At 50.7% G+C, this 14,409-nt stretch overlaps 1 protein-coding gene and 1 long non-coding RNA gene across 2 annotated transcripts; both read right to left on the reverse strand.

The window, feature by feature from the left end:
* Nucleotides 1-553: 553 nt before the first annotated feature.
* LOC141997358 (uncharacterized) lies at nucleotides 554-9,644 on the reverse strand. The gene is made up of 8 exons (XM_074969683.1): nucleotides 8,842-9,644; nucleotides 7,683-7,787; nucleotides 5,878-6,018; nucleotides 5,416-5,500; nucleotides 4,176-4,239; nucleotides 3,717-3,802; nucleotides 1,923-1,976; nucleotides 554-811 (listed from the first exon to the last, which is right to left on the reverse strand). Exons 1-7 carry the CDS (start codon nucleotides 9,441-9,443, stop codon nucleotides 1,956-1,958), a joined length of 1,104 nt encoding a protein of 367 aa, XP_074825784.1. The 5' UTR covers nucleotides 9,444-9,644; the 3' UTR covers nucleotides 554-811; nucleotides 1,923-1,955.
* Nucleotides 9,645-11,239: 1,595 nt separating this feature from the next.
* Nucleotides 11,240-13,944, reverse strand: LOC141997281 (uncharacterized). Its single transcript, XR_012641704.1, has 3 exons — nucleotides 13,888-13,944; nucleotides 12,215-12,452; nucleotides 11,240-11,494 (listed from the first exon to the last, which is right to left on the reverse strand). It is a non-coding gene; the product is annotated as an uncharacterized LOC141997281 (long non-coding RNA).
* Nucleotides 13,945-14,409: the final 465 nt, after the last annotated feature.

The following is a 14,409-nucleotide window of genomic DNA, read 5'->3' on the forward strand; positions in this document are numbered from 1 at the left end:
AGTGTCCATATATTGGACCTGATTCTCATCATACTTCAGTCATGAGTACCGCCACAGAAGTCAATGGAGTTGCTATATCTTTGCAATACTGGCGTAAGTGAACTCAGAATCCAGTGCATTGAATCTCTTATTATATTCCTGGCATCTTCCGTACGAGTGATTTACATGCCAGTTTTCAGACATCAGTGTAAACACTGCTGTGACCAGCAAGAGACAATGAGAGAGGAGCAGAGCTACAAAGTCCTGAATGAATACAGATGCAAATGTTTCTGAACGTTTAAGGCATTCCAGGGCCCATGTTTCAGTTACGCTCACGTATAGAGAAAAAGGCAGAGGTGGAACTGAGCTCTGAATACAGGTCTGAACACGGGAGTTAGGATCTGGAATTTTGATTCAGGCCCTAATGATAAGACTCCAGGAATTTGGGACACATTGGAAAAGATAAGTACACCAGTGGAGAGGGAATAGCCTCTTTATTGAAGGAGAAATACTGTATCGTCATCCATGATATGACAATTTACTGTTCAGGGTAGAAGCGATGCTGTAATTTTATATAGACAATTCATAGGATCAAACACCAGAATAGAATTCATGATCACATTTAGCATACATTTCCAAAGATTCAAAAGATAAAGAAACATGTTTGTTTTCAAGAAATACCCTTAAGGGTTCATAACAGCGGAACATTTTGGACGCGTGAAAGGCTTAAGTCGATGTTAAGGCAACAGGACAAACACAGCTCAGCAGTCTCCAGACGTGGTGGCCCTGGTACTGAGGCTCAGCCTTGGGGGACAGGGAGCAGGGCAGCATTCTGCAAAGCAAGGAACAATCACAATCACTTCACATGCCAGAGACATTTGGAGCTTCTTGACAACGGCACCTTTATGATACACAGCATCCTGGGTGATGGCGCAAGTCAGAAATGGGTGTTTGTAATTTTTGTTTTCATTATGAAAAAGTACAAAAAGGGCGCAAGTGATAATGTTACAGATAAAAATTACAAACACCTCCCAGGGGAGAGGAAATCAATCGTTGCTTGGCCAGAGCTACTGCCTTCTGCAATTGGCAGTGGGACCCCTTGATCTAGCTTAGCTGAAATGAACAAATATGGGTTTTCTTTCTGCCCCAGTGGAAGAAAGCTGGCTGTATTGTTTCATGAGCCTGATAGATCTTTTCCGCCGATGACCGGAAATTGGAAGGGAACCATTATTAAAGGGTTGCCCTCAATCAGACATGTCCATTCCCATTGGGCAGATTTTCCAGCACAGGGACGGACAGAAGACAAGGCTTCCAGACAACAAAGTGACCGGCAGCAGCCGAGCCACTACATCCTTATACTGCTGTGTGTTTATTTCAGTCCTTGGTTGTGTCCTTAATGGTGTCAAATTGAACCTGCAAATATCTTTATACAGATTGTGAAAGCACATTTAATGCTGGTATGGTTGCTAGGCTGTGCGTGTCTGCACTGCAGGAGAATTAGCCATCGAATAAATAATAAACTCAGGGAGCTCTGAGTTGTATTGTTGTGCTAGACCAACGCACACTATGTTACACTATATTGTACAAATGGCCATGGATTCTGGCAGTTCTCGTTTAGCAGCTGTACTTTGCTCAGGACACCTACCACTTCATCCGGCGGACATTCATCCTGCAACCGCTGGAAGCAACCCTGTAAGCAACTCTACAGTAGGTCCCGCTTAAGCATTCCCATCCCAGTACGTAACACAGGTTAGATTTCAACTGGTCAGACATGGTTCTCCAGCTGCTTTGGTTTATAGGACCCTGCCATCTGTCCACAGCGGCTCTGAAAGGTTTTCTGTGTTTCCATGGTAGGGAACGGGAAAGTTGAAGCAGTTACGCCGTGGGAAAAGCCTGTCACCAGAGAGGAGCGAGCGGGTGGCGTACAAAGGCAATGCACTCACCTCAGCGGTATTTTCGGGAAGCAGAGGCAGCATTCATTCAATAAGACTGCGACCCTGTGAAATAAAAGAGACCATGTGGTGACAAGCTAGCGCTCTGTTTAGCTGCCTGGGCAGGACCCTGCACCACGCCCTTGGACACACCTCCCTGGCCTGGTCTCTGTGCAGGTGAACTGGGCCGCAGGCTGGCCCTGTACCAAGTCACTGCCTCCCGAGCTCCAATTCATGGCCGTCAGCCCCATGCCTCAGCTCCCCTCTCCTCAGGGCTCCTCACTGAAATCTCAAAGGCTGTCTCGTTGCCAGTGAGCCGCTTGCTTGGTCTGGTTCACTGAGCAAACGGTTCCAAAATAAAGTCCTCAACGTCCAGAGCAAAAGTAAGTTCCCCGCCTGCACGCTTCAGCCAGCCACTCCCAGCCCTGCCTGCCCAGAGTCTTTGCTCCCCGGTGCCTCACGGTACCCTGTGGGCCCCTTCTAGCGGCCTGCAGCCCCCCAGCCAGCCTTCCTGTCCGGAGTCTCTCCCCCAGCCTGCCTGGGCCACATGCCTTTCTTCGTTTCCCCACCTGGGGAGAAGCGTTGGCTGCGGCACAGGTGGGGCTGATCCAGAGCCCCCGTTAAAGGGCCAGCGATCCTGTAATGGGCCTTACATCTGTATCCCTGCCTGGCGTGAGAAACGGAACCCAGCCCCGAACGTGGAGGCACAAGGCAGTTCTTCTCAATCCAGCGAACTTACAGAAAGGGCCAGTGAGGCTCCTACAGCGAATTACACACAGGGAAGGGGTCACTGCATGCTCAGGCCTCTCCAGAGAGGAGTGAATGATAACAGGGACACTCAGTGGCCGGGCGCTTCCCCGCCGGGTAGGTGGGAGCGATTGTTATGGGGCTCAGCGGCGTGCAAGCCAGACATGGCTCTGTTAACTCTCTCGGGCAGCGCCAGGTCAGCAGTGGGGCTGTTCCTCAGTGGCAGATGAGACGCCAGGCCGGAGCTCCTGGGAAGAGCAGTGTACTGGCGCTTTCCCCTGGGAGCCACAGCTCATATTAAAAAGAAAACGGCAGGCAGAAGAGGGAACGTGTTTTGCTGAAAAGAAACCCCCTAAGGGAGTGTTTTATTTGCTACAAACACGGTGAGTTTGGAGCAATTCCTTGCCAGGTGTGAGACACCCCTGCCTGGGGTCCTCTCCCCAGGTCATAAAACCACTAACGCTGTGAGAGGGGAGCAGCTGGTGTGCGGTTCTGCCTGAGCTTCAGGACAGAGTCGTACTGGGCCTGAGCCAACACCCAGACATTGGTGGAAAAACTCAGTGCGCCTTGGATCAAGTCCTCAGTCTTTGGAAAGTGATGCACTGGGCACAACGGCAGCCAAGGAGAAGCTACTTGTTCCTGGGACTTCTCTGCCTCTAAGCCACAGGGAACAAGGCAGCACCTCCAAGAAACAGAAGACTCTCTTGGGTCAGGAAACATCCTCTCTGTGTCTGCATCGGAGCAAACACATGCTATTCCTAGCCCAGCCTCTCTGGGACAGAAAATCCATTGACAGGGTAGCTGGGAGTCCCTAGACGCTCGGTCTCCAGTCCCTAGCATATGGGCCAGATCCTCCACTGCTGTAGCTCTGTTGACTTCAGTGGAGCTGAGCGAATTGACAACAGCTCTGGATCTGCCCCTCCGTAATTAGCTGATTCCTTCTGGGCCAGGAAGTCCTGTGCGAGTCCAACAGACCTCTCACGAGGAGCTCATAAAGCCCGAGCCCTGCAGCAAGAGGTGCCCACCACACCTTTGCCTAGGCAAGGTAGAAGCACTTACGGTCAGTTCTAGCACGATGACGCCAGGGTCAAACGACATTTTAAAGACGGAAGATGGGCTGTTTCCTGCAGGAGGGGACGTCGCACCTGCAGAGACACAAAGCGCACAGGAGCAATGAATGTGGCCAAGCGGCCTGGCAGCTGCCGAACTCTCGGAGGCATAAAGAAATGAAAGTCCTAGTGCAGGGTAGCAGATTGGTTTGGGCTTCAGCAGTGACCTGAGAGAGGGAGATGAGAAACTATTGCCCCCTTCAGAGCCCGCCCCCAAACACCTGATCCACTGAAGGATTTTGCTCTTCAGGCCCTGGTACCGTTTCCCCCAGGAGTCGGTGACTGTAAATGTCTCTGGGGTACCAGTTTTGGGGTAATACCTTACTGCCCAAGTGGTGAGGGATGGGGAGGGGGGGCAGAATCTGGGCCCTGAAAAGAAAGAGGGAAAAGTAGCAAAGAAGGAACTTACCTCTTGCTGTGCTTAAGGATGCGCCATACAAGCTGGACACGACAGCATTTATCACTGGGCACAGCTGTAACACAAAGTAACACAAGCGTAGCCACCGCTAATCAGTCATGGTGCCCAGACAGTAGTGCGGACATGACACTGGGGCGGTTTAGTAATGTTGCCATTGTTTTTATCATTGAGATGTTTAATCAAGGGACTGATTAAACAAAAGGAATACAGCTCGGAGTCTGCACTGCTTCCGAAGCCTCAGGTAACTCGGGTTAAAGGGCAGTGGCCCAGGCAGGCAGTTTGGAGAGCCTCTGTGTCTGTATTTCCCAACGTGTTTTCACTGGCACGTCATAACCAAAGCTTTCTTAAGTTAAGCCTGGGAAGGTGCCAGTCAGCTCCTTCACAACTGCCTTTTTCTTAATAAATTTGTGACCCTGACGATGTTCGTGGGGTGCAGTTTAGGGCACAAGCTGGCCCGGGCCCAGGGACGGGGGGGATGACCTAGGAAGCTGACTTGATACGGGGCATCCCGGCAGGCTGACCAGCTCTGACTTCAAACCATGAAATCAGACTGAGCTTCTTCGCAGTGCGCCCCTCCTGTAGGTTGCTGTCATTGACCTGATGTTCCCATTGCCGCAGCAGCTCTGCTCTTCTGGTGCTTTGGGGGTTCTGCTGCGTTTCCTCCTGGGAATCCCCTCCCACCCTGGGACTCGCTTAGGTTTTTCCACCAATGAGGTGCTATTAGGGTCTAGTTGTGGCTGTCTCCTGGTCAAGCCCTGCACGCAACTGCTGCAACAGATGCAAGCAGCCATTGTTCAGGATTTAAGATAAGGATTGTGCCTAGTCACAAATACTCCGACATAGTTCACACGTGACCCCGGCATCATGCATGTGCAGTCGGGCACTCGTGCTGGGATGGGTACGTTTACATTCTGGAGAGCTGCTGACATCCTGTGAGATCAACTGCTCCCATGAGACTTCATGTCAAACTAGTGGAAATCTCATGAGCTTTGCTGATATTACAATAGTTCTGCCATCTTGAATGGTCAAAACCTCAGCACAGATCAGTTGTTCTGAAGAGCTGCAGAGAAAAACACTTAACACCTGAAAAGAAACTTTTGATTCCCTGCCAGCTCTCTCTGGGCAGTCAGTGACAGCTGGAACTAACTGAAAGGCTAGTCATCCATCAATGCATTTTTAAGAGGTGTCCTTATTCAGCTCAACCTGGAGCAGAAACTCTTTTTAGACTTACAATCTTTTGCAGGATCTGAGGCAGGGTTCTGTCCAGTACACACGTTACGAGGGTCAGGATTTCATTCTCCAATGGCAGGGAAGATCTGCGTAGGTTAAACATTCAATGGTTAATAGCGGCAGCTTGCTTAGCAGTGGAGTTAGGAGTCACAATACAGGAGAGATGTGTTCATCCTAAAGCAGTGAGCAGCATCAAGTCTGGCAAGGCATTCCCATGGGCCCGCGATTGAGACTCCCCTTCATTCCACGCGCACACCAGGGTGAAAGGCTGACTGTCTCCGTAGTTCACGATGCAGCTGAATATTGACTAGAAATCAAACCCTCCTTAAGTGTAAGAACCTTCCGTCACGCAATATTTCAGGGTCAGATGTGGCAAGCGGGATGGGTGCCCTGCAGCGCACAGTATACCCCAGCTGTTTACTGAGCAATGCTGCTGGAGTCCAGACAAGTAGCTGTTACTTACGCTTCCAGAACTTTGATGTCCATGTAACCAAGAGGGGTTTTGCAGTCCTCAAGGACGAGGCTGGTATCTCCCCTTCTGATTGCAATGGTGATGTTCTTGAGCACTTCAACTTCAATTATTTCACCTAAGAGGTCAAGGGGACTAAAGAAACATGCTAGGGTTAAACTAATCCCTAACTCATGCCCTTCATACAGTCTTGCAACCCGACTCTTCCAAAGAGAGACTGTTGGGTCATGGCCTAGCACAAGCACGTGCCAAAAACTGGCTGTCACTGACCCCACAAAGGGTTTTTATAAGTTTGTCACAACACTCAAAGTATGAATCCAAACGAAAACGCATGTGCTTCCCTACCTGCCATGTGTTGGCGTTCACATGGCCCACAAGCTGCCTTCCCTAGGCAGCACTGGAAATTGTACCTCACAGGTCAGGACAACACTGCAAAAATAAACCCACAGCAGCAAGCCTGAGAGCTCCTCGGGTCAGCTGACTTGGGCTTGCACTACAGGACTAAAAATAGCAGCTTGCAGACGTTCCCACTTGGGAACTTGGAACCCTAGCTCTGAAACCCCCAGTGGGTCTCAGAGCCCAGATCCAGCCCAAGCCTGACAGCCCACATTGTTATTTTTAGCCCCATACTGTGAGCCCGAGTCAGTTGCCCCTGGCTCTGAGACTTGCTATCCTGGGTCTTTTTTTTTTTTTTTCCTTCTCAGTGTAGTCATATCCCAAGTGACCCATAACCACTGAAAGGTCCCCATAAAAAGTACAGTTCACCAAAGCTCCTCGAAGAACAATGATGGGCAAAGCAACTAGATAATGTAATGGGCACTAAATGTGGAGTGCCATACAACGACCCATAAGTGAGGGGCAGGTGCCCTCACGACCTGCCCCTCCAGCTGCAGATGCAATGCCTCACAAAGAGTGCTGGGAGTGAAAGTGCCTCAGGGCCTGTAGTCTCATGCCAGACATCCAGCATCGAAAGGAATCCAGGGCCCAACATCCATGACCTGTTTGCATGGAGCCAAACGCCATGGTCTGAGAGCAGCTCTGGCACTTGCCAACCCTAGACATTTGCTAGGCAGCGCCCTACTGGGAGAATATATCACCCTGGGCAACTTCATTAGCAATCAGGTGCCCCAGGCCAAATTTCTTTACTGGGGGAAACCCTATTCACCCACCTGGCATCATCACAACCTGGGGCTCTTTAAGAAGCAACGGTCAATAACCTAGTTTTTCCCTCTCTGCTAGTTGAGATGAGTCCCAGAAATGCCATCCATGAATATACAGAGCCAGGTCCTCAGCTGGGGTAAAGCAGCCTGTCTCCATTGCTTCTGTATTTTAAGAAATTGCTCCCTTAAACCACTGGACAGTTCAGATTTCTGGTGCAGCAGCAGCATTCCCAGCAGCCTTTGGTGCAGAAGGAAATGGTTCGGAAAAGAATGGCAAACCCATGGCTATCTCCTTGCAAGAAACTAAAAGGGTCTGTATGAAAACCGTTTGCTCTCTCTCTGCATTGATGTCTTTACTCCATCTTTGGTATGCAAAACTTTGACTATGTGCCTGGAACACCTCTTCCTAAAGTAGTGGACATTTTATGCTAAATTCTTGGTGGTGTAAACTGGAACATCTTGATTGGTTTCAGTGGAGCTGCACCAATTAACATCAATGAAGAATTTGGCCCTTTCCCTCAAATATCAAATAAAGTAGATGCAACTTTGCTTAAGAGCATAGATCTACAGAGCAACCTGCTCCATTCTGGAGTCTTTCTGCTAATGAACAACAAAAGAAAATGCCAGATATTTACTGACCTCTTAACTGCAATGTGTAGTTTCAATTTTAAGGTAATTTCCAATACACTGTTAGATAAGACGTCCACTGTTACATTAGGGGCAGTGACTTCCTCGATTCTCAGCCTGCAAAAGAAACTCCTGTGGCTGGGTCCTGTATTTCTGGAGCAGGAAGATCTGGGCTGCAGCCTCACCATTCCCAAGATGTTTTGTGCAGCCGTAGTGAGCAGCATAGTGGCTACTGTGGCTTGAGAGGGCCTCATAATTGTTCCAGTAGGACAGAATCTCTAATCCACACTATCTGTTAAACCACAGCTCTCACACTGACCCCTCCCTGCACCTTGACACAGCCTGCGTGGCTCTGTCCTCCTAGAATCACAGAAACCTTGGCCTGGAAGGGACCTCAGTAGGTCATCTAAGCTGGTGCCCTGCACTGAGGCACACTAAGTATTATCTAGAGGCTTCAATCTAGACCATCCTTGACAGGTGCTCTTAAAAACCTCCAGTAACAGAGATTCCACAACCTCCCTAAGTAATTTGTTCCTTTGCTTAACCACCCTGACAGTTGGGAAGTTTTTCCTAGTGTCCAACTTAAACCACCCTCTCTGCCATATAAGCCCTTTGCTTCTTGTCCTGTCCTCAGTGGATAAGGAGAACAATTTATCACCCTCCTCTTCATAACAACCTTAGAGGTACTTGAACCCTGTTGTCTTATGTCCCCTCAGTCTTCTCTTTCCAGACTACACAATTGTTTCAATCATCCCTCATAGACCATGTTTTCTAGGCCTTTAATCATTTTTGTTCCTCTCCTCTGGACTTTCTCCAGTTTGTCCACATCTGTCCCGAAGTGTGGTGCCCAGAACTGGGCATGGTGCCCTGGCTGAGGCTGTATCAGCGCGGAGTAGAGCAGAAGAATTACTTCTTGGTCTTGCTTACAACACTCCTGCTAAAACAGCCCAGAACCTTGTTTGCTTTCTTTGCAGCAGAGTAACATTAGTGACACATATTTAGGTTGTGATCCACTATCACCCCAGATTATTCTCTTCAGGACTCCTGCCTAGGCAGTCCTTGCCCATGCTGTGCTTGTGCTGTTTATTGTTCCTTCCTAAGTGGAGTATTTTGCATTTGCCCTGATTGAATTTCATCCTACTTATGTTTCATCATTTGGGATTCAACTTACCCTACCACTTTGGTTAGCTCGGCGCCCAGAAGGCCTGCACTGCCGATGTCTCGCCCGGGAATTGGACCCGTGACAGGTAGATCTCCAGCAGGTGGGACAGCTCTCTGATATCTCCTGAGAAGCGAATCTCCAAAGACAGGCAGATCTTCTCCCACAGACAAACCTCCACCGACGGGGAGGCCTGCTGTCACACTGAGCATCCCTCCCTCGAGAGTGACATCTGTTCCCGCACTGAGCAGATCTCCACCTACAGGGGCCCCTGATCTCTCTCCCAACACACCTTCATCTATAGGGACATTGGCTACAGCACTGACTGTATCTCCACCTATGGGGACACCTGCTCCCCCATCCAGCGTACCTTCACCTATAGAGACACCTACTCCCCCACTGAGAGGACCACCACATATAGGGACACCTGCTCCCCCACTGAGTATATCTCCACCTACAGGGACACCTGCTACCCCACTGAGTGTATCCCCAACTGTAGGGACACCTACTACCCCACTGAGTGTTTCTCTACCTATAGGGACACCTACTCGACCATCAAGTATATCTCCTCCTATAGGGACACCTGCTACCCCACTGAGTGTATCCCCAACCATAGGGACACCTGCTACCCCACTGAGTGTGTCTCCACCTATAGGGAGCCCTGATCCTCCATTGAGTGTATCCCCTACTGTAGGGACACTTGCTACCCCACTGAGTGTGTCTCCACCTATAGGGATGCCTACTCCCCCACTGAGTGGATCTCCACCTAAGGGGACACCTGCTACCCCACTGAGTGTCTCTCTACCTATAGGGACACCTACTCCACCATCAAGTACATCTCCTCCTATAGGGACACCTGCTACCCCACTGAGTGTGTCCCCAACTGTAGGGACACCTGCTACCCCACTGAGTGTTTCCACAACCGTAGGGACACCTGCTACCCCACTGAATATATCCCCACCTATAGGGACACCTACTCCATCATCAAGTATCGCTCCTCCTATAGGGACACCTGCTACCCCACCTAGTGGGTCTCCACCTATAGGGAGACCTGCTACCCCACTGAGAGGATCCCCACCTATAGGGACACCTACTCCACCATCAAGTACATCTCCTCCTATAGGGACACCTGCTACCCCACTGAGTGTATCCCCAACCGTAGGGACACCTGCTAATCCACTGAGTGTTTCCGCAACCGTAGGGACACCTGCTACCCCACTGAGTGTGTCCCCAACCGTAGGGACACCTGCTACCCCACTGAGTGTGTCCCCAACCGTAGGGACACCTGCTACCCCACTGAGTGTTTCCACAACCGTAGGGACACCTGCTACCCCACTGAATGTATCCCCACCTATAGGGACACCTACTCTGCCATCAAGTATCGCTCCTCTTATAGGGACACCTGCTACCCCACCTAGTGTGTCTCCACCTATAGGGAGACCTGCTACCCCACTGAGTGTATCCCCAACTGTAGGGACACCTGCTACCCCACTGAGTGTTTCCGCAACCGTAGGGACACCTGCTACCCCACTGAGTGTTTCTCCACCTATAGGGATGCCTACTCCTCCACTGAGTGGATCTCCACCTAAGGGGACACCTACTGCTCCTCCGAGTATATCTCCACCTATAGGGACACCTGCTTCCCCACTGAGTGTCTCTCCACCTATGGGGACACCTACTCTGCCATCAAGTATCTCTCCTCCTATAGGGATACTTGCTGCCCCACTGAGTGTTTCCCCACCTAGAGGGACACCAGCTACCCCACTGAGTGTATCTCCACCTAGAGGGAGACCTGCTACCCCACTGAGTGTATCCCCAACCATAGGGACACCTGCTACCCCACTGAGTGAATCTCCACCTATAGGGAGACCTGCTACTCCACTGAGTGGTTCTCCACCTAAGGGGATACCTACTCCACCATCAAGTATATCTCCACTTATGGGGAGACCTGATCCCCCAGTGAGTGTGTCTCTACCTATAGGGATGCCTACTCCCTCACTGAGTGGGTCTCCACCTAAGGGGACACCTACTGCCCCTCTGAGTACATCTCCACCTGTAGGGACACCTACTCCAATATTGAGTATATCTTCACCTGTAGGGACACCTGCTACTCCATTAAATGTTTCTCCACCTATAGGGACACCTGTTCCCCCTCCCAAGGCACCTTGATGTGTAGATACACCTGCACCCCCACCACGCAACCCCCTACCACTACTTATTGGGACACCTCCTCCTTCACTTAGCAGACCCCCACCTACCCCACCAAGGGAATTCCCAGTTAAAGGTAACCTCACTCCCCTGCCTCCCCCAAGCAGCCATCTGATCAAAGGGAGACGTGCTCCCTGTCCTCTTGAGCCAAGCAGCCTCTCATGGACAGGCTGTCCTGCTCTCCTACCTTCCATCCCGAGCATAGGTCTGGCCTCTCCGACCCCCCGCCCACCAAAGGAAGGCACCGCTCCAGCCCCTTGCGCATTGGACTGACGCCCAGCTCCCTGCCCACCTAACAGCCTGCCCACCGCAGACAGCAGGCTGCCGAGGAGCGATGGCTGGCTTTCTGCGATGGGTATGCCTCCAGCGCCTGGCAGCTGCCCTCCAGGGTCACCACGGAGCTGCTCATCCGCCAGACTTTGCCCATGGAGCACGTGGGACACGTAGTCTAGAAAGTCTGAAAAGATTGCCAGTCATGTCACTGATGGGCCTGCCGAGCCCTGGGCGGGGAGGAACAGGGCTGTACATGTTAGTGTGGCCCATTGGGCCCCTGCATTGGGCACTCCTGCAGCACTGCCTACATGGCAGCTATGCCATCTCGCACGGGGCCCGCCTTTCAGAGGGGCTCAGCACCCACCGCTCCTGCTGAGCAGGTTCCCAGCACCCCTGAAAATCAGGCCCCAGCTACTCAGTTGAGTTGGTACCATCAAATAATGGAACACAGATTTCCAAGCCAGAAGGGCCCCGGCCCATCATGCTCATATAGCTGATCTGCTGCATACCATGATACGCCGAATTATACCAAAGAATTCCTGCGTCAAGCCTAGAACCTTGAATGGCTGTTGGAAAGAGAGACACTAAGTAGGAGACCAAGAGGTGTCCTCTGATCGCTGTGACCTCAGAAGACAGTTTTTAAGAAGTTTTTAAGGTCAGGCTTGACAAAGCCCTGGCTGGGATGATTTGATTGGGGATTGGTCCTGCTTTGAGCAGGGGGTTGGACTAGATGACCTCCTGAGGTCCCTTCCAACCCTGATATTCTATGATTCTATGATTCTATGACAGCTTACCTCCACCCCATCCCACAGATGGCTTGTTACAGTACCAGAGGAAAGACTCGCCGAGCTAGCAGGTTTCATGTCAGGCGGGGTGGGGAACGAATGGGACATTTTCAACTCACCTTTCTCAGAAGCCTTGTGCCTGATTATCAGCTGCGGCCTGTAGCCCTGCGTGCCTTGCGGCAGGGTCAGCAGAGCGCAGAAGAGGAGAATGCTGCAGGCCTTTAACATCTTCGCCCCACTGCCGGTCAGAGCGTTTCTAGTCAATGCTCCTGCATGGGACCGAGTGGGAAGCGGACAGGTACCACAGTGAGAACACAGAAAACCCAGTGAGACAGAAGACGATGTGCCGTATACGTTCTAGAAAGGGAAGCAGTTAGGTGCATACTCTAGATATGATGGGGCCGATCCTAGTCTCCCCCCACCCCCCCCAGCACTGCTTTGTGCTGCTCTAGCATTGCAAAGCCGCTACACAGCTGGCTGGGGGGTCCCCTGACATAGAAGAATTCCCAGGTGGTGCAGAGGCAGCACCAGCCCGCTCTAGGCCACCCACATCCTGGCCCTGGCATAGGGGCGTGGCCTAGGGGACAGAAGCACAACTGAAAGAAGAACAGGAGGACTTGTGGCACCTTAGAGACTAACAAATTTATTTAAGCATAAGCTTTCGTGAGCTACAGCTCGCTTCATCGGATGCATTCAGTGGAAAATACAGTGTGCTCCAGCAATCTCCAGCTGTCAGAATGGCCCCTTAGGAGCTATTGCAACAGGGGCAACTTAGAGCAACCCCGAGCTACAGATCATATCCAATTGCTCCTCCTTTAAAGCCCTCTGTGCAGCCCAGACTTGTATATGGCAGCCCTAATGTAGCACTCCTTAAGATTCTCAATGAAATGGCGACCGTCCTCTCCCACTCCCGGAAATCCCAGCCACGAATAACTAAATGGAACAATGTGAGTAGGACTCTGGGACAAAAAATGTTCATGCTGCTGGCACAAATTTCAGTTTGTATTTCTCTCCCTCTTTGAGAGGGATGCTGGCACGGTGCAGAAGGATCATTTAGGGTAAGGGAGAATTCTATCGAAGGAGGAAAGAAATCCAAATGATGGGACTTGTCATATGCCAACACTACATGTCTGATTTAGGCAAATGCCCAGCACACAGTATGTCACAAGCTACCCTTCTTGGTTTGGATGCGGGGCGGGGCCGTTTGCGGGTGATTTGTTACAGAGGAGATGTTTCACCAAGAGAGGTCTGTTATTCATGGGCTATTGGAATCAGATCTGTAATTCTTGAGGGCCAGAAAGGTTGCAGCGCTGAAGCATTTTTAGAAGCGTGAGTTATTTTAAGTACCTTCACACATTAATCTTTGGGTCTCGAGGCGGGGTGGGGTGGGGGGGAGTTAGGAGCCTCTCCTCAAACCGAGTGTTTGTTTGGGGCTGTAGGTTAGAACATGGGAAGGAAGAGGATGAAATAACAATTAGACTCATTTTTCATTTAATAACCTAGGAGGTGGCAGACTAACTGGATCTCCTGGAACTAAGTGAAGCATTTGAATTCTTGTTTGGAAAGATATGGCATTACGGGCCTGATTGAAACCCCCTGGAAGTCCGAGGAGAGAACTGACTTCAATGGCTTCTGGATCAGGCCCTAAACATGTAAGTGAACAGACTGATCCTAAATGGGACTAGGATCTCCCTCCTGTCTCCTGCTCCAGAGCCCACTCCCCTTCTCTTTGCCTGCCTTTGCAGTAGGAGATACGTCATCAAATCCTTCCTCTTTGGTGCATTTCTCTTACCTTATCCAGTGAGCCGTCTTTGGTAGCCATTCAGTAACTTCTCGTCCCTCTGTGGCTGCTGACACGGAGCGGGCAGCCCTTATATAACAAAACCCTGCTCAAGAATGAGGAACATCAGAGGAGTCATAAAAGCCAAGGATTTCATGCATTTAATTGACTCATTATGACATTTATTGTGTGCCAAAGTAAATCACTGCTAATTGTCACATCACTCGGGGACCCCGTTTTTTGCTTGCGTTCGTACAAACCGGATCAAAAATGGGCTGTGCGTGTCAAATTAAATGTAAAGTTCAAGTCTGTGCTGTTACTCAAGAATTTCGGATTTACATAAATGAAAGTGCTGAAAACCTACAGCGGTCAAGTGGCAGGATTCCGGTTCAGACCAGTTGCTATCTGGCAGGAGGATGACTCTACTGATCTCCCCATAGTCCGATGCTCCCCTGAGACCGGCATCGCAGCAAGGAGACTCCGGAGAGGCCTACTCGTCAAACGTTGCATCAGCACAACTGCGCAGCTGCAGCA

The sequence above is a fragment of the Natator depressus genome, chromosome 13, assembly GCF_965152275.1.
Source record: "Natator depressus isolate rNatDep1 chromosome 13, rNatDep2.hap1, whole genome shotgun sequence".
In the NCBI taxonomy this organism is placed as follows: domain Eukaryota; kingdom Metazoa; phylum Chordata; order Testudines; family Cheloniidae; genus Natator; species Natator depressus.

Coding starts and splice junctions, on each gene's coding strand:
- LOC141997358 (XM_074969683.1), bottom strand. CDS start 9,443: ATGGTTGGGGATACACTCAGTGGGGTAGCAGGTGTCCCTATAGGAGGA. Junction 7,788..8,841: donor GAGCTAACCAAAGTGGTAGG/GTAAGTTGAATC, acceptor TTTCTTTTGCAG/GCTGAGAATCGAGGAAGTCA. Junction 6,019..7,682: donor CTACACATTGCAGTTAAGAG/GTCAGTAAATAT, acceptor ATGTTTCTTTAG/TCCCCTTGACCTCTTAGGTG.